This window comes from Loxodonta africana, chromosome 19 (genome assembly GCF_030014295.1).
Source record: "Loxodonta africana isolate mLoxAfr1 chromosome 19, mLoxAfr1.hap2, whole genome shotgun sequence".
Lineage (NCBI taxonomy): Eukaryota > Metazoa > Chordata > Mammalia > Proboscidea > Elephantidae > Loxodonta > Loxodonta africana.
This window is the reverse complement of record NC_087360.1, coordinates 45,861,715-45,882,083: the sequence shown is the minus strand read 5'-3', so window position 1 is coordinate 45,882,083 and position 20,369 is coordinate 45,861,715. Positions and strand designations below refer to the sequence as shown.

The 20,369-nt window shown below is 43.6% G+C and overlaps 1 protein-coding gene across 4 annotated transcripts in view; it reads left to right on the top strand.

The window, feature by feature from the left end:
* The window catches only part of EPHX2 (epoxide hydrolase 2), a 76,444-nt gene that overhangs the window by 31,015 nt on the left and 25,060 nt on the right, over positions 1–20,369 (top strand). For 2 of the 4 annotated variants that reach the window (XM_003412363.4, XM_064272655.1), the window contains exons 9-12: positions 72–106; positions 10,800–10,826; positions 13,713–13,798; positions 16,397–16,508. In XM_003412363.4, coding sequence (XP_003412411.1) covers positions 72–106; positions 10,800–10,826; positions 13,713–13,798; positions 16,397–16,508 — 260 coding nt within the window. Of the gene's footprint in view, positions 1–71; positions 107–10,799; positions 10,827–13,712; positions 13,799–16,396; positions 16,517–17,170; positions 18,385–20,369 lie in introns of those variants that run through there. The other 2 variants (XM_064272657.1, XR_010318626.1) reach the window with 2 other exon arrangements.

Sequence of the window (20,369 nt, the reverse complement as noted above, 5' to 3'; positions counted from 1 at the left end):
CAAAAAAGTCCTTTTAGTTTGTTGGTATATTTTCTGTCATGTGAATTAAACATATTTATTTTTAATTACAGAAATAGAAGAATATTCCTTGGAAGTGTTATGTAAGGTAAAAAGTATCTTCAGGTAACTCTGTAACATCTTTTCAGTCTTGGTGTTTTCATTGATACAAGCCAGAAGCTGGGTGTCCATTTAAACCCTAGGAAAACAGCATTTCATAGCACTTGGATATACATTCTTACTGAAAGTTGAGTTGATATTTTAAAATGATAACCAGAAGTTATGAGGCATTTGCTGTATGTCAGGTACTGCTCTCAGCATTTTACAGACCAGGAAGCTGAGCCCTAGGGAGGTAAAGTAGTTGCAGCTAGTGAGTGGTAGAGTTAGGTCTGGCCCTGCAGTCCAGCACCCACATCCTTGCTTCAGCTGCTCCACTTAATGACCTCTCCATCCTGTGAATTCTAAGCACATTATTTTTGTAAAGAGGTTGTTTGCCAGACCTGCGGGGTTAGTTTATAAGGATTATAGCCAAGAAAACCCTATGGAGGGCTTTCACTGGATTGCTGACTGTGACAGAACTCCCATTTTAAAATGGGTGTAAGCTCTATGAGGGAAAAGAGACCTTCATCTCACAGCTTGTGAGAGGACAAGGTCAAGGTGAGGAGAGACTGACGCAAATCTCCATTCAGCTCTAACACAAAAGCAAAGGGCGGAGAGACTAAGGACAAGAAACAGCCTCCTGGTTGACCAGAAAACTGGCAATGCCTCCGATTACAAGAGGATTATAAAAGGCCTCCCTCTCAGAGCCACAGCCCTGTGTGGAGGCCCCTCCTATGGGTGCCTTTGCTGGGTGTCATCTCCCCACCCACATGTGGGGAAAGCTCAGTTTCAGGTAGGATTGTTCCTTCTTGGTTTTCGTGACGTTGGCCCTTCTGCTCTGTCGCTCCTGGTTTCTCTTGTGTCACCCTCAAAGTTCAAGATCTCCCCAGTGACCTTGTGTGGGGGTTTCTCTTTATTCCACTCCTGTCCAGTAACCTGGACTTCCCCTTATTTCTATCAAAATATGTTTTCAAGATGAATAAATCTCATCATCTGAGCCTGCTATTCTCTAAAGAAAACCCTTTTTACCAAAAACAAATGAGGTAGAATGTGGTGCTTCTATCCTTCTGCTCCATGTAGTATATCCACTCCTAGGTATTTGCCCAGGTGAGTTGAAAGCATATGGTCACACAAAAACCTGTACCTGGATATTCAAAACAGCATTGTTTATAATGGCCAAAAAGTAGAAATAATTCAAATGGCCATCAGTTGATGACTGGATAAACAACATGTGCCATAGCCGTACCATGAATTATTATTTGGCAGTAAAAAGGAATGAAGTACGGATACATGCCAGATGGGTGAACCTTATGCTAAGTAAAAGCACATACTCTTTGATTCCATTTATATTAAATACCCAGAATGGGCATATCCACAGAAAGTAGATTAATGGTTGCCAGGTTGTGGATGAAGAAAGGAATGGGGAATAGCTGCTAATGGGTATAGAGTTTCTTTTTAGGGTAAGGAAAATATTCTCATATTAGATAACAGTGATTCATTTTTGTGAATACACTAAAAACCACTGAATCCTATTTATTAAAAGGGTGAATTTTATGGAATGTGGATTATATCTCAAAAAACTGTTACTAAAAATTAGTGTAATATTTTAATGTAAAACTATATTAATAATAGCTCATTATCTTTAAATGCAGAAAGCTGAATTAAGATCCATAATATTACTTGCCCTCAACTGCTCATACTTTTTTCTTAATTGTATTACCCAAATTTATTGAAAACCCTCATTTCTCAAGCATAGCTCCCCAAGTTTTTGTGCTGCTTCAGCGAACAGCTGTTACTTGTTTTAGAATAGGTACCTTTAAGAAACTGTACCAGCACGTGTCTGTCAGTTTGTCATACAGTGGAGGTCTGCATGTTGCTGTGATACTGGAAGCTTTGCCATTGATATTTCAAATACCAGCAGGGGCACGCTTGGTGGACAGGTTTCAGTGGAGCTTCCAGACTAAGGCAGACTAGGAAGGACTTGTCAGTCTACTTCTGAGAAAATTGGCCAAGGAAGACCTTATAAATAGCAGTGAAACCTTGTCTCATATAGTGCTGGAAGATGAACCCATCAGATTGGAAAGCACTCAAAATACAACTGGGGAAGAGCTGCCTCATCAAAGTAGAGTTGACCTTAATGACTTGGATGGAGTCAGGCTTTTTGGACCTTCATTTGCTGATGTGGCACGACTCAAAATGAGAAGAAGCAGCTGCAAACAGCCATTAATAATTGGAACATGGAGTATGTGAAGTATGAATCCACGAAAATTGGAAGTTGTCAAAAATGAAATGGAACACATAAAGTTTGATATCCTAGGCAGGCATTAGTGAGCTGAAATGGGCTGGTGGTGGCCATTTTGTATAGGAAAATCATATGGTCTACTATGCCAGGAGATGACAAATTGAAGAGAAATGGTGTTGCATTCATCGTCAAAAAGAACATTTCGAGATCTGTCCTGAAGCACAGTGCTGTCAGTGATAGGATAATACCCATATGGTTACAAGGAAGACCAGTTGATATGACTATTATTCAAATTTATGCATCCACCAGTAATGCCAAGCATGAAGAAACTGAAGATTTTTACCAACTTTTGCAGTCTGAAATTGATCAAACATGAAATCAAGATGCATTGGTAATTATAGATGATTGGAACGCAGAAGTTAGAAACAAAGAAGGAGGATACTTAGTTGGAAAATACGGCCTTGGTGATAGAAACAACGCTGGAGATGGCATGACAGAATTTTGCAAGACCAATGACTTTTTCATTGCAGATACCTTTTTTCAATGACATAAACACCGACTGTACACGTGGACCTTACCAGGTGGAAAACACAGAAATCAAATCGACTACATCTGTGAAAAGAGATGATGGAAAAGCTCAATGTCATCAGTCAGAACAAGGGCAGGAGCTGACTGTAGAACAGACCACCCATTGCTGGTATGTGATTTGAAGCTGAAGTTGAAGAAAATTAAAACAAGTCCACGAGAGCCAAAGTATGACCTTCGGTATATCCCACCTGAATTTGGAGACCATGTCAAGAATAGATTTGATGCATTGAACACTAATGACCGAAGACAAGAAGAGTTGTGGGATGACATCAAGGACTTCATATATGCCCAAGCCAGGGTATTTTCAGTTGCTTCATATGCAAAAGGTCATTAAAAACACAGAAAAGAAAGAGAAGACCAAAATGGATATCAAAAGAAACTCTGAAACTTGCTCTTGAATGTAGAGTGGCTAAAGTGAATGAAAGAAATGATGAAAGAAAAAAGCTGAACTATAGGTCGGAATCAACTCCATGGCAACAGGTTTGGTTTTTTGGGGGGAGGGGATGGGCAAAATATTGAATGACATAGGAAGCATCAAAGGCAGATGGAAGGAATGCACAGAGTCACTGTACCAAAAGATTTGATCGACATTCAGCTATTTCAGGATGTAGCATATGATCGAGAGTTAATGATTTTGAAGGAAGATGTCCAAGCTGCACCAAAGGCATTGGTGAGAAAACAAGGCTGCAGGAGTTGACAAAATACCAGTTGAGATGTTTTTCAGCAAACGGATGCAGTGCTGGAGGTGCACACTCATCTATGCCAAGACATTTGGTAGACAGCTACCTGGCCAATCGACTGGAAGAGATCCATATTTATGCCTGTTCCAAAGAAAGGTGATCCAACAGAGTGTGGAAATTACCAAATGATATCGTTAATATCACACACAAGTAAAATTTTGCTGAAGATCATTCAAAAGCAGTTGCAGCAGTACATCGACAGGGAACTGCCAGAAATTCAAGCCAAATTCAGAAGAGGACGTAGAACAAGGAATATCATTGCTGATGTCAGATGGATCTTGGCTGAAAGCAGAGAATACCAGAAAGATGTTTACCTGTGTAAATGAATTTGACATAACAAATTCATAACAAATTATCAATAACATTGCAAAGAGTGTGAATTCAAGACCACTTAAATGTGCTCATGAGGAACCTGTACATAGACCAAGAGACAGTCATTTGAACAGAGCAAGGGGATACTGCATGTTTTAAAATCAAGAAAGGTATGTGTCAGCGTTGCATCCTTTCACCATACTTACTTAATCTGTATGAGCAGATAATCCGGAAAGCTAAGTATATGAAGAAGAATGTGGCATCAGGATTGGTGGGAGTCTGCAATATGCAGATGACACAACCTTGCTTGCTGAAAGCAAAGAGGACTTGAAGCATTCACTAATGAAGATCAAAGACTACAGCCCTCAGTATGGATTACACCTCAACATAAAAAAAACAAAAATCCTCACAACTGGGCTAATAAGCAACGTCATCATAAATGGAGAAAATATTGAAGTTGTCAAGGATTTCATTTTACTTGAATCCAAAATCAACACCCATGGAAGTGACAGTCAAGGAATCAAATGACACATTTCATTGGGCAAATCTGCTGCAAAAGACCTCTTTAAGGTGTCAAAAAGCAAAGATGTCACTTTGAGGACTAAGGTGTGCCTGACTCAAGCCATGGTATTTTGAGTTGTCTCATATGCACGTAGAAACTGGACAAGGAATAAGGAAGACCAAAGAGGAATTGATGCCTTTGAGTTATGGTGTTGGCAAAGAATATTGAATATACCATGGACTGACAGAAAAAGAACAAATCTGTCTTGGAAGAAGTACAGCCAGAATGCTTCTTAGAAGCAAAGATGGCGAGACTTCATCTCATACTTTGGACATATTATCAAGAGGGACCAGTCCCTGGAGAAGGACATCATGCTTGGTGTCATGGATTAAATTTGTCCCCCCAAAATATGTGTCAACTTGGTTAGGCCATGATTCCCTTTATTTTGTGATTTTCATATGTGTTATAAATCATAATCTCTCCCTGTGGTTAAAGAGGATTAGGGTGGAATGTATCACCCTTGCTCAGGTCATATCCCTGATCCAGTGTAAAGGAAGTTTCCCTGGGGTGTGGGCCAGTACCACCTTTTATCTTACAAGTGATGAAAGGGAAGCAAGCAGAGAGTTGGTGACCTCATACCACCAAGAAAGGAGTGCTGGGAGCAGAGCACATCCTTTGGACCTGGGGTTTCTGTGCAGAGAAGCTCCTGGTCCAGGAGAAGATTGATAAGAAGGACCTTCCTCCAGAGCTGACAGAGAAACCCTTCCTCTGGGGCTGATGCCCTGAATTTGGACTTCTGGCCTAGTAGACTGTGAAAAAAATAAATTTCTCTTTGTTAAAGCCATCCACTTGTGGTATTTCTGTTATAGCAGCACTAGATGACTAAGACACTTAGTAAAGTAGAGGGTCATCAAAAATGAGGAAGACCCTTGACGAGATGAATTGATACAGTGGCAACAATGGGCTGAAACAATGATGGTGAGGATGACACAGGACCAGGCAGTGTTTTGTTTTGTAGTAAGTAGGGTTGCTGTAAGTCAGAACTGACTTGACAGCACCTAATAGCGGCAACAAGAAACTGTAAACCCATTCACTCTAGATTTGTAGTTTTAGGATTCCAAATTAGGAATGTCAGAATAGAAACTAGCAATTACGATATTTTCTAAAGTTCATTAAAGTTGGGAAACTTGTCTAGTTGTCCCTTTCCTTACGTCTGACCTCAGGTTGATCTTTTAATCTTCCCAGGTCTCCACACTCTCAGGTGCAAACGTAATTGTTGGGCTTTGCGATATCCAAGACTGCTTCCAGATCTGATTATGAGTTCAGTTTGTTGGATGTGGAAATAAAATAGAACTCGTATCCAGACCCTCTGTGGTTAATTGGAAAGTGAAAAGGAGTAGTTGCTTACATTCAAGTAAGGATGCTTAATCTATAGTGCATGGACCTGAAGAGTCCATGAACACCCGGAAATGCCCGCACAAGTTGAGGCGAAGGTTCTCATCTGCATTTTTTCTGGGAGAGAACTCAGAATTTTCATCAGCTGCCCTGACAGATCTGAGACAGACAGAAGCAACCAATGTAGTTGGTGGAAAAGGATAGGGAATATTTTGACATATTCTGTCTGTCTTCTGTCTCTTCTCTTTTTGGATTAAAAGCTCCCTAAGATCAGGGGTTTTGTCGGTTTCGTTCATTGCTGTATCCCCAGTGTCTGCATGTAATAGACTCAAGTAGAATTTTATTGGATGGATGGATGTGAAAGGGTTATGTTTTGGTGACTGAAGTATTTGGGATGAGAGCAATGGATGGGCAAATGCTGCTCTGCTGTGGGATGAAGGGCCAGTGATCTGCCAGGTGTAATTACGCTCCTCTTGCCTGGCCATACAGCAAAGGACACTTAGCAACTATTTCAACAAATAGTTATGTGGGTTGGCCCCTGAGAAAGTGTGTGAATCCAGACCCTTTTTCCTGGAAACTATTTCCGCAGGATCAGGGATCATCCAGGGAGTAGGAGAATAAGGATATTGCTTGTTAGAAATGAAATTCTGGATGGCTCCAGGAGCAATACGAGATGCCGGCTATATCACTCCTGAAACCGTTAACATTGGGTATCAGTTCTCTAGGAATCCCTGGGTGGTGCAAACTGTTAACGCACTAGGCTACTAACCAAAAAGGTGGAGGTTCGGATCCACCCAAATAACACCTTGGAAGAAAGGCTTGGCAATCCACTTGCAAAAAATTAGCCATCAAAAATCCTGTAGTGCGTAGCTCGACTCTGACCCACGTTGGGTTGACATGAGTTGGAGTCGACTTAACGGCAGCTGGTTTTTTGTTAGTTTCTTAGGCCTGCTGTAACAGATTACATAAACTCCAAGGTTTAAAGCAACAGAAATTTATTGACTTACGGTTCTGGAGGCTAGAAGTCAGATTTCAGGGTATGGGTAGAGCCATGCTCCCTCCAGAGGCTCTAGGGGGAGATCCTTCTTTGCCTTTTCCAGCTTCTGGTAGCCCTAGGTGTTCCTTGGCTTGTGGCAACATCCCTCTAGTCTCTGCCTCCATCTTCACATGACCATCTTCCCTCTGTGCCTTTGTCTCTTCTGTTTTTATAAGGATGACCTTGGAAACCCTGATGGTGTAGTGGTTAAGTGCTATGGCTGCTAACCAAAGGGTTGGCAGTTCGAATCCGCCAGGCACTCCTTGGAAACTCTATGGGGCAGTTCTACTCTGTCCTACAGGGTTGCTATGAGTCGGAATCAACTTGACGGCACTGGGTTTGGTTTTTGGTTTTGGTTACCAGTCATATTGTATTAAGACCCACCCTATTTCCGGTATGACCTCGTGTTAACTGATAACATCTTCAGAGACCCTATTTCCCAAACAAGGTCACATTCACAAGTACCAGGGGTAAGGACTTCAATGTATCTTTTTAGGGGACACAGTTCAACCCAAAACCCCTTGATTCCACTTTTGCCTATATCAGCTTCTGAAAGTTGCTGAAAAGCAAAATCCCATGTGTTAGTTTCCTAATGCTGCTATAACAGAAATACCTCAAGTGGGTGGCTTTAAAGAACAGAAATTTATTTTCTCACAGTTTAGGAGGCTAGAAGTCCAAATTCAGGGCACCAACTCTAGGGGAAACCTCTCTGTCAGCTCTGGGGAAAGGTCTTTGCCTCTTTGTAGCCTCTGTTCCTTTATTCCTTGGCAATCAGTCTTCATGTGGCGCGGTATCTGTCTTCCCCGCTTCTGTGCCTAATTTGTTTTTATATCTCAAAATCGATTGGTTTAAGACACACCCTACACTGATAGGGTCTCATTAACATAACAAAGAAAACCCTATTCCCAAATGAGATTATATCCACAGATATAGGGGGTAGTATTCCAATGCATATTTTGGGGAGACACAATTCAATCCATAACACCATGCATGGAGTTGCTCCCACACCAAGAACTGAGAACAAGCTGCAGAGATGAGGCCTCATCAGATAGCAGCCAGAGATCTGTCAGGTCTGAGAAGCCAGTTTGAGAATTCCAAAACTAAAAGAATAAAGAAAAAGGGAATGGGTAGATACTGTGAATAAGACTTTAGTGCTAAGTGTAGTTTTAGACATCATCGATTGGATGTCCGTGAAAGGAGAATATATAGGGGTTCCTGTATTTATTTCATTTTCCGCGTTACTCTTTAATTGTTTCTGTAGCTGATGGTGGGCCCAGGTCTCTGCATTCACTGTAGTTGGAACATAATTCTCCACCCTAACACCCCATGGAGACCCAGAACCACAAGGCTCTCTCTGACCTTGGATGGGCAGCTGGGTCTTAGGTTCTTATTGAGAACCCGAGGTGTGCTGCCCCCTTTGCTAGATGTGCCGTGGAATTTCTGAGAAACCTTCAGCCCAATTTCTCATTAGTGGGTTAGACTCTGGACACCATCCAGTGATTTTTCCCTTTTCTTTGGGGAAAGATGTAAATAACAAATAGTGAAGTAAGTTACAAGAATATCTATGTGCCTCCATCTTAAAAAAATAAATCATGCACATTTTAACCAGTAGAGCATATCATTCATGTTTTATTTTTTAATGCTGCTATCGGGGAATAAAGGAGCCCTGGTGGCATAATGGTGAAGTGTCGGCTGCTAACCAGAAAGTTGGTGGTTTGAACTCACCCATTGGCTCCACGAGAGAAAGACCTGGCAGTCTGTTCCCCTAAAGATTACAGCCTAGAAAACGCTCTGGGGGCAGTTCTACTCTATTACGTGGAGTTGCTGTGAGTTGAAAATCGACTCGACAGCTCCCAACAACAGCAGCTGGGGAATAGTAAGGAACTTGTCCACTGATCATTCCCCAAATGAGGCTGTTACCATGGTCCTCAGTGTTCAGGGCAGAGTTGGGGACTCCTCAGTTTTTAGGGCCGGGTTGAGGGAAGAGGGCAACAAAAGGCATCAGAACACTCTGTAGCACCTTTTCCGTTTGAAGCAGTCACCTGGTTGTGGGGAAAACCCGTGTCTTCCCCATTTCCAAAAAAGGGTTGTCTATATCAGTCAGGCTTCCACCAGAAGACATTTTCCCAGCAGAAGACTGAAACGGGTAATATCTGAAAGCTAATGTTATTGAGGCAGAGAGTAAAAGGGCTGTTGGAAAACACTTTGACTTGTCCCTGCTCCTGTTTTCCTGAAATTCCCATCACATTGCTTAATTTAGTAGAACCAAAAATAGGCCTATCTCAAAGAGTGCTGAAAAATCACCATTAATTTTGGCAAGCACCTAAAACAGTAGGGAACTGAAACGTTTATTTACTAAGTCTTCAAATGCTTGCCAATAGCAATTTCACTAGCTCCTAAGGAGAGAATTTATCTGGAAAAGAAAAAACAAATGAACAATTCTCAGTTGGTAGAAAGAGGGATGGATACAAATGAGAAATATTTTAAAAGAAACTTATTGGTCTACATTGTGAAAAAGAAGGTTTTGAATATTTGAATTTTTGAAATCAGATTGACCTGGAATCAGTGTCAGTTCTACCACTACTACTAGCTGTGTGACGCTGGCCACGTGATTTAACCCATCTAAGCCTCAGTTTCCTCATTCAGTTTCCTCATCTGCAGCATGGAGGTACCACTCCTTACCCACAGCTCCTTATGAGGGTGAAATGAAATAATGGATGTGAGGTGGATTGCACAGTACCTGGTACAGAGCAAAACCAAAAACCCATAGCTGTCGAGTCGATTCCAAGTCATAGTGACCCTATGAGACAGAGTAGAACTGTCCCGTAGGGTTTCCAAGGCTGTAAATCTTTATGAAGCAGACTGCCACATCTTTCTTCCATGGAGTGGCTGGTGGGTTTGAACTGCCAGCCTGTTGGTTAGCAGCTGAGTGCTTAACCACTGCTCCCCCAGGGCTCCTCATTGCATAGCAAGGGGTCGATAAATGCAGTTTTATAGACATTTTTCATTGTAACAAATGCAGGCCCCTCACATTGGCTCATGTAAAAAGGGAGAGTTTTGCCAAGTTAGAAGGGTGGGGCTGGAAAAGAGAAAGCCGGTATTGGAGGTGATTTCTTCCCTGCAGGAGCCAAATGGCTTGTCATGTCTCAGATTAATTCTTGCCACACTCTGTGCAGTTCCCTCCTCAAGCCTATGCCCAGGAGGATTCCCTTACTTGCTCATTTTGCATATGGCCCCAGCTCTGATTCTCCATAACCTTCATTGCCTGCACCTTCACACATCTCCAACACTTGGTGGTTGCTGGCCAGTGTGGCCAGGTGCCCATCCCTGGGGCAGCCATCTGTATGGGGGAAACTAAAGGCAGGCAAGCAGCAAACCTCTCCAGAGCAGTTGTCTTTTTCCTCCTCCAGCGGCTGGGGGATGGGGGAGAACAGTTGCAGTAGAGTTGATTTTGACTCATGGCAACCCCACGTGTGCCAGAATAGAACTGTGCTCCTTAGGATTTTCAGTCGTTGATTTTGGGGAAGTAGATTGCCAGGCCTTTCTTCCAAGGTGCCTCAAGGTAGATTTAAACATTTAGCCTTTCAGTTAGAAGCTGAGCATGTTAACTATTTGCACCACCCAGGGACTCTAGAGAAGAAGCCATGATTACTGTCCTAGAGGAGCTTAAAATCTTCCAGTGAATATCGCCCACCTAGAGATGCAAACCAACACATACTAAATACTTCCCCGTGCATGTTTGAAGTCAGCCTGGTTAGTCAGAGGATGCTGGAAGCAAAGGGTGATGACTCAGAGGCTAGTGAACCGATTGAAGGCAAACACAGTCTCTCTGATCTAGACATATCTGACGGTGTGGATTTAAGTTCCAATTTTTCTTTTCTTTCTTAGGAGATGATAACCTTCTTGGATAAGTTGGTAAGTAATTCCCAATTGTGAACTGATCTCTTGGGAGAATTTTACTTGGGCATGGGTAATTAAGGAAAAGATATAAACCTTCTTTGAAGGCATCAACTGGGAGAGACCTAGGGGAGAGGTAGCAAGGGCAGGGCAAGGCTCACTGGGAGAGGGTGGGGCGGGGGGGCTGTGGTGTGGTTGGTGGGAGGAGTTACAGGAATTACAGCAGCAGAAGACAGCAAAGAGCAAGGAGTGGTGGAGAGCAGGTTTTTGTTGTTTGTCAAACTTTTTAATGAAGAGCATGTTCCAGGGAATAGCAGTAGATGCCTTTGCCGACTTTGAGCCAGGGTGGAGAGCCTTGCATATCAGGAAGAGAAATTTGGAATATATCCTATAGGCTATAATTTTTAAAAATTGTTTTAAAAATGTAGGTAACACGACATTCGCCAATTCATTTTTCACGTGTACAGTGAGACCAATTACATCAATCATGGGCAACCATCATCAATATTTATTGCCAGTTTTCCAGCACTATAAACAGACATTTGGTGCTTCCTAGGTAATAATTCCCTCTTTCCCCGCCCTCCCTCCCCTGGTGACCAGTAGTAAACTCTGTGATCTCTATGCATTTGCTGTTGGCTAATGTTTCATAACCTTTCAAAACTTATATCCCTTTTGCTAAATCTAATGCCTTGATTTAATGTTATTTGGAATGTCAAAATCAAACGTGACAAATGAAACAAATCAAGCAGTGATGATTGGAGAATATGCATTTTTAAGTACACACACTATTCCGGAAATTTCACCTCTGTAGCACCCTCCACCTCCCCAAATTAGGTCTCGAAGTCAGAATGAAAACACTGCAGAATGGCCTGAAGGGGAGAAGAACAGTGACAGTAGAGGGATAGGTAAAAGAGACTCACAAAGAAGCAGGAGTTAGTGCCTGCTAATTAGATGTGGGAGTTGAGAGAAGATTCTGAGATGATTAGTGAGCTTTAGTTCCACAGTAAGGCACTATGCCAGCAATTGTAGAAGATGAGGTGAAGATGTTATGGTCCCTGCCCTCTGCAGGTTCTCAGTGTCATGGAATTGGTTTGGGGTGTGATGGGGACATCTAAGAGGACATGGCCCAGCGTGGCTGCCCCAGCTGTAACTCTGTATGACTTTTTATCTAAAACACTTTAGCTGGCTGAGAACAGCCCCTTATTCCAGTTGTTGACAGAGAGAGACTCTGTGGTTGCTGGCCAGATGTGTCATTCATGGGACGCATAGGGAAGAGTGGGGCAAACTTCAGATTAGGGCTCATCTTCCACCTGAAGATGGTAGTTGAAGCCATTGGAATAGATGATTGCTCCAAGGACAGTGTTTGTAAAGGCACAGGATCATGAGGGCTGTGATGTGCAGTACTACCTTTTAAGAGGTACAGGAGGGCAGGGACTTAGTGAAGTCAGAAGAATCTGGAGAGTATAGGGCCAGAGAAGCCACGGGAAGGAAGTTTGAAAGGAAGGGCCCAATGCTGCAAAGCAGTCAGAAAGGTGAGGACTGAGAAAAAACTATCGCTGGTGATTAATAACCTTTAAAAGGGGTGGCAGGGAAGAAGCCAAGCTATAGGTACTTAGGAAGATAGCTAGGAGGCACCTGGTACAGACCATGATGGGAAGTTTGACAAGACAAAGGAGACAGAAGTATGCAAGGAGCTGAGGCAAGGAACCACATTTCAAGACGGTGAAGAAGCTGGGGAGATCTGAAAGACCCTTATGTGGTTGAATGGATGCAGTGTGGGGAAAAGGAGAGAGCCCAGGTTTAGGTTTCAGAGACCTGGGTCTGAGCTGTGGCTCCAGCGCTTACCATCTGTGTGACCTTGGGCAAATCGCCTAACCACTGTGAGTCTGCCTTACTTATAAAATGAGTATTGGAAGGTTACTGAAAGTATTCCAGATAATGGATGTAAACACTTAGCACAGTGCCTGGGATATAGTAGGTGCTCAATAAAAGCGAGCTGTTGTCATTGCTAGCAGCAGCAGAAAGGAAGGTACAGGTAGAAAGGGAGAGATTAACGATGCTTTTATGAAGGCAGGAAACTTCGAAAAGAGTGGAGGGGGGTAGAATCATAATCACTTAAAGAAAGATTAACACGATGTCTTAGTTATCTAGTGTTGCTATAATAGAAATAGTATAGGTGGGTGGCTTTAATGAACAGAAATTGATTTTCTCATAGTTAAGGAGGCTAGAAGTTGGAATTCAGGATGCCAGCTCTAGAGGAAGGCTTTCTCTTGTTGTCGGGTTTGGAGGAAAGTCCTTGCATTTCCAGCCTCTGTTCCTGGGTTCCTCAGTGCATATCTTCCCATCCGTTTGTGCTTGCTTGCTTGCCGAATCTGCACTTCTATATCTCAAAAGAGATTGATTTAAGACACATCCTACACAATACTGCATCACTGACATTACAAAGAAACCCACTTCCAAATGGGATTATAACCACAGGTTTAGGGGTTAGGGTTTACAACCCATATTTTGGGGGGGACACAGTTCAATCCATAACACATGGAATATGAGGAGGTAACACATACTTCAAGACAGAAGAGAGAAAAAGACAGAATCAAAGCGAATTCTGATTTGAGGGAGGGTAGATGGGGAGAGAGAGCTCATGGCCAGTGGCCTCAGTCTCTTAGGAAAATTAGAGACGTCATTCGTTTAGAGTATGTGTGGGGCCCGTGTTGTGTGGGAAAGGAGGCTTGAAGAGAGTGGACTGTGGAATCGCTCCTGTGGGGTGGGCAAAGGGAACCCTAGGAAGTGAATGAAAGGATTGCTGCTGAGGGAGAAGCCTAGTGGGAGCAAGAGGCCTCAGGGTCTCAGCACTACAGGCCAGAAACCTGCCCTCATGTGGCCCCCTTCTTTGTTTTTCCCCAGGGTATCTCTCAAGCAGTGTTCATTGGCCACGACTGGGGAGGCCTGCTGGTGTGGTACTTAGCTCTCTTCTTCCCTGAGAGAGTGAGGTAATTAGGCCAGGAGCAGCAAATTAGTTTGGATAAGACTAAACTGGGAGCAGAGGCCTAGAAACTCATTAGAATTGTTTCAGATGCCTTTAACTTGCAGAAAACTCCCTCAACTCAAATAGCTTATCTAGGAAGGTAACACGTTAGTTCTTTAGTGCCCATTGACACATTAACAAGGAGAATTTAATGAGCTAATGTCTTAGGAAGCAAGGCTGTCCCGATAGTAGTGGGACAAGTAGGAGCCTGAGTAGCCAGTGGGAACACAAGAGAATGGTGGTTGACTTTGAGGGGGCCTAGGTAAAACAGCAGGGGTGATAGATTCATAGAATCAAGCACCAAGAAAGACTTTAGCCCTGCACTGGGAGTCTGGAAATCTGGCCTTTAATTCTGATGTGAACTGACTGTGTGACAAATCGTTTCACCTCTTAGGTTTAGTTAAAAAACAAAACAAAACAAAAATCTAGTTGCTGTTGAGTCAGCTCCAATTCATGGTGACCCCATGTGTGTCAGAGTAGAACTGCACTCCATAGGGTTTTCAAGGCTATGACCTTTGAGAAGTAGATTGCTAAGTCTGTCTTCCAAGGGGCCTTTGGGTGGATTCAATCCGCCAACCTTTTGGTTAGTAGCTGAGCATTTAACCATTTGCACTACTCAGGGACTCCTAGGCTTTGATTAAAACAAAAAAAAAAAAGCCCATTGCCATCGAGTCGATTACCAACTCAGCGACCCTATAGGAAAGAGTAGAACTGCCCCACAGGGTTTTCAAGGAGCGGCTGGTGGATTCGAACTGCTGATCTTTTGGTTAGCATCCAAGCTCTTAACCACTGTGCTGCCAGGGCTCCAGGCTTTGGTTACCACCTTCAGAAGGCTGTGCAAATGTGAGACTAGAATGGCATTTCAGCATCACTCCCATGTCAATCATAATCATTATGATATCATTACATTTCAAGGCACCAGAAGGAGCTGGTTTTGAGCCAGAGTTGGACAAGCTTTGTGGCTACACCCCAGTGAAGCCAGCAAGCTAAAGTTAAAGCCCATCAGGCTTACCTTGGTCAGATCTTAAAAAAGTAAACAAACATCACCCTTAGCAGCCATCCGCATTTCCCTAACTAACCAAGTTTTTTTGTTTTTTAATTTGAGTATGTTTATGGGAATGGAACCACCAGAGGAGTTTGTTCAGCTTCAACCCCAGCCCAAATGGTGGGACCGTATCAAAGAATAAAATTAACTGAATGTTTCCTGAGATACTTTTTAAAGTTTTCACACAGTTGTTCTGATCTCTCTGGCTTCTGTCTGGCTTCTCTCCGTGCTGTCTTTCATTCAGAGTGGAAATAAAGAGCTCGGTTCTTAAGTCTAGGGTTTACTGGAAAGTTACTCTCTCGGACTGTGTTAGATGTGTCTTGAAGCGAGCAAAAGGAAATATGGCAACAAGCACATGGTCACTACCTTCAAGGAAGCACCTGTGAGAAATTTTTTAAAAATTAAGATGAGCAAAGTGGGGCCAGAGATCACCCACACCACTTTGTAGTATCAGATGAAGTTTTGCCCAGAATAACATCAGATCCAAACAACGAAACATGCTCTGGTTTCAAACCTCTCTTATTCTTGGCATTCTCATCATGTCCATCATTACTTCTCATAGTGGTTGCCCCTCCTCCAACCGCCGCCAGCAAGGCAGTGTATTACTGCACTGTTAGGTTGGAGGGAGGAAGCCGAGACCTCCCTCCAGGTTGTAGAGAGGTGGGACACAGCATTTCTGGCAAAGCTGTTATTTATGAACGTTGTTGACAACATGGATCTTCACATTTCTAGCCCAATAACGAGGAGGGAAAAAAGCCCGCCTTTCTGTGGAGCATTTCCTTTAATCTTTGGTTTTGGCTTTTTGCTGAGACAAGTTGTAGGTGTCGCTCACCTGTTTAATTTAAGACCTGCTGACCTGTTTGGCAACAGTACCCTTTTACAGCCTTTCTCTGTCAGTCACTTGGAGATTGTACTGGTTTCCTAGGGCTGCCACAACAAATATCACACACTGGGTGGTTTAAAATAAGAGAGATTTATTGTCTCAGTTCTGGAGACTAGAAATCCAAAATGAAGGCGCTGGAAGGGCGATGCTGTCTGTGAAGGCTCTAGGAAGGACCCCTCCTTGCCTTTTCCAGCTTCCGGTAGCCCTGAGTGTCCCTTGGCCTGTAGATGATTCACTGCAATCTCGGCCTCCATGGTCACGTGGAGTTCTTCCTAGCGTGTCTCTGTTTCTTCTCTTTTCATAAGAACACCAGTCATATTGGATTAGAGTCTGTCCTACTCCAGTGTGAGCTTTTTTAACTAATTACATCTGCAAAGATGCTATTTCCAAACAAGGTCACATTTATAAATACCAGGGGCTTAGGGCTTAAATGTATCTTTTTGGAAGACACAAATCAACTCATAACAGAGATTTTGCTCCCAAAAAGAGGCTGTGGTTTAGCTTTTTCTAATATACTTTTCCCTTGCTGAGCTTCAGTTTCAGCATGTAAGGTCCCTTCTTTTTCTTGTAGCCTGTTCTTACAGAGTATACTGTATTTTAGTACCTTCTATTCCCTTTTTTTTTTTTTTTTCTAGGGCAGTGGCCAGTCTGAATACTCCCTTCAAGCCGATGAATCCTGATGTGACCCTAATGGAGACGATCAAAGCCAATCCTCTTTTTGATTACCAGGTCTACTTCCAACAACCAGTAAGTTTGTGCGCGTGGGAGCAAGCATACCAGCAGTGTTATTTTTTTGTTCCCTTTCTGTCTGTCCTCCCTCTTTGTTTTACTTGTCTCTTTCTGCTTTAATTTTCTGTGCCGTGTGTCAGAAATGATTTTGCAAATTGGCTCAGCCAGAACTGGTTTCACATCTCAATTGGTCCTTTACAGGTATTGGTACGTTTCTGTGTGTGTGCTTGGGGTGGGGTGGGGGTGCCCTGGATTTTCCTGCTTCTCCTAAGCTGTGGAGTGGAAGACTAAGAGCTGGTCTGGAGCCCTGCCCTCTTGATTTCCACAGAATGTCCTTGACTGAGAGGCTAGTGAAGCCCTGCCTCTCTTGTTGGTGAGAACTCCTGTCCTCTCACCTGGGACCTAGTATCTCTGGTTACTGAAAAGTAAGGTTTGTTTTTGCAGAGAGCACCAGGTCCCCTCAGTATCAGCCCACATGCCACCAAGCCGAAGGTGCTTTTCAAAGATGCCCCCTGGCCCTGGGTGATATGTGTGATGGGAATTGCTGCCACTTTTTACTGGGATTCACTGAGAACACAGTTGTGAACTCAACGCTGGGACCAACTTCACCTGGCCTTGGTGCCCCTGCAGCTGCCTGCTACTCTGGGCCCCAGTGTCCAGCTACAACTGGGTAATTTCAGAAAGAATAGAAGATGTTTCCTTAACTCTCCAAAACGAGACAAATGGGTTAGGTTAATTAATGAAGAGCATGGGAGCATCTCCCACATTTCTCACCTACCTTAGCCTTAGCCCTGCCCTTCTCTGCTCAGGAGGCACCAGGACTAGTGAGTATCACAACCATCACAGCTTCAACCAGCGACTTTCCTCTAACAATTATTTTAGTATGTAAGATGGCACCTGTGTAAGAGTAACTTTTTGATGCAGGCAGTAACCTGGATCAGTCAGTAAGACACCAAAAGCCCCCAGCAGCATTATGAAAAGAAGCTCAACAACTCACCTCCCAAATTAAGGCCAGGGCCCTGTCCTGCCACAGCCTGGTTTGTAGGAAGCTGTGTGCTTCCCTCAGCTTAATTGAATCAAAATGTCTCCAATTAGTTTGAAGTGGTCTTGAGCTTGAGGGCTGGCAGTGATTGAATGAGTGAAGGGATAGGGTCAGTGTTCCTGGTGGGAGGGAACAGAAGGATGGTGGGTGGAAGGGAACAGAAGGATGGTGGGCAGGTGGGAACAGGGTGTGGGAAGGGTGGGGACTCCAAGAAGCTGGCCTCTTTGAGTAGGACCCAGGCAGGTGGGGTGTGCTTAGGGTCCCTGTGCCAGGGCTTGAAAGTGAGCCCAATTTGTACTTGATGTCAAGAGCAGTAGAGAATCATTCTGAGTTCATCACCCAGTCATGAATGGCCCTGTGAAAATTACTTCAACTGGACTAGAAGTCAGAATCCCATTTTGAGATGTGATTCACTGATTGTCATCCTTTCCCAGAACGATTGCTTCACACATGTATGTCTCTAACTAGTGAAGCATCTGGCAGTGGGGAGAGAAATAAAGTGTTGTTTTAGGGCTTTGGGGGGACAGTGGCGGTTCAGCGATAGAATTCTTGCTTTCCATGAAGAGAACCTGGGTTCAATTCTAGCCAGCTTACCTCATAGGCAGCCACCACCTGTCTGGCTATCACTAGAGACGTGTGTTGCTGTGATGCTGAGCAGGTTTCAGTGCAGCTTCCAGACTAAGACAGGCTACGAAGAAAGGCCTGGTGATCTACTTCTAAAAATCAGCCAGTGAAAACCCTATGGATCACAGCGGTCTGGTCTGTAACCAGTTATGAGGATGGCATTAGGACTGGGCTGCATTTTGGCCTGTTGTGCATGGGGTCGCCATGCATCGGGGCCCAACTGGACAACAGCTAATAACAACATAGGTCCTTAGGTGGCATCTTCTGTGTCTTTTGGAAACTAGGGAGGGAACAGAGCCCTAAGAAAATTTGTGAGGCTGGTCCTTGGGCCCCTCTCATCTCCTCTTCTGACCCTTTGTCATCCATCTCTATTTCAGCTCCTACTCCTCAAAGTTCAGCCCCCTCTCATACCCCCTGCGTGCCCAGGGCTTCCTCTCCCCAGAGGACTCTGCCCCACCGGGTCCTTCTATCACTTTGAAGGCCTTGTGTTACATAATCACTTCTCACCTTTCTGCGTTCTCCCCTAATCTAGATCCCCCTTCTCTGAGTGGAGATTAAGCAGGCTTCCCTCTGGCCCCGAAGGCTGCGCTGCACCATTTGGAGAATACAGGGGGAGGGCATGGGGTCGCATGCCCACTTTCTTCTCGACCACTTCCTCTTTCCTTTTTTCTCTTCCTCATCGTTTTGAATTTAATATCATAAGAAAACCTTATATGCTAAAAACAGAGATGCCTCGTAATTAGGGTAGGGAGTTGACCATTACAAATATGTCTAAATGTTAGGAATTGTTTTGACTAGTATGACTTGTGAAGAATTAATATTCATTAATTCATTTAGCAAACACTTAACTAGTACATAACCTTCTGTTATGCACTAGCTTCTGTAGGGGATATAGAGATGAGTATGACCTCTAAGGATTAAAAATCTTGGGGAGACTGGAAGGTAACAAATAACTAGAGAATAAGGCAGCCTAAAGGACTGGTCATGAAAGTACAATGTGGGAGCCTGGAAGAAACCACCATTAATATTTACCAAAGGAAAGGACATTTGACCGGGAGGATGAGTAGGATTTGGGTGGATGGATATGAGAGGGAAGATCATTCCAGTCTGGGACAACAGAAGGCTGAAAATGCATATAAAACTTGCTTAAGGAGATGTCTGCTATACAAGGACAGGAGTAGCTATCACGAGAAATGCGAAAGAATGTTCCTGAAGACTTTGGGATCCTTAAGTTGGGTTTCAGGAGGTCTGTGAACATCTGGAAATTGCCCATCAAATTTAGTGTATGCATGCAGTTTTTCAGGAAAGAGTTCATAACTTTGATCAGAGCCTTAATTTAGTGAAGTTCAAGAGCTGCTAAACTGCATGACTTCACTATTTTAGTTGTGGTCTAGGGGCCAGCCGCCTCGACATCACCTGGGAGAATGTAAGAAACGCAGACTGAAGGCCCCCTTCGAGATCTACCAAACAAGAATCAGCATTTTAACAAGGTCTGCCAGGTTATTTGTATATTTACTGCTCCAGAGCCCCCTCCCAGCTTTGATAGCCAATGTTCTGTGTCTCTCAGTCAATTTTTGTGACTCTCTAGCCCAGTGATCCTCAAGCTCCAACATGCATCACGATCACCCACAGAGCTTGTGGAAACACAGACTACTGGGCCCCACCTGCACAGTGGGGTCTTAGTGGGGCCGAAGTATTTGCGTTTCTAACAAACTCCCTGATGATGCTGATGCTGTCGGTCCTGGTGCTGCACTGTGAGAACCACTAGTCTAAGGGGCTTATCTAGTCATTTCCAGGGAGTGACTGACCAACAACAGATGATCCCTCTTGGGCAGTTCAAATCCGCCAGGCACTCCTTGGAAACTCTATGGGGCAGTTCTGCTTTGTCCTTTAGGGTCACTATGAGTTGGAATCGACTCGACGGCAGTGGGTTATTTTTAGTGGGTGGTGGGCAGCTGAGTCTAGTGGAGGATTGCTGGGGCGATCATGGAGGGGCACTGAGTAACTCTGTGATAATAGATTGTCTTTATTGCGATTATTCTCAGACTTCCTGGTTCCAGGCCCCTCTGTACACTGTTACAAATTATTGAGGACTCCAAAGAGCTTTAATTAATGTGAATTATATCTATCGATATTTACCATACTAGAAATTAAAATTTAAAAATAACAATTCTGTGCCCATTGCATATTAACATAAATAACATTTCTATTTA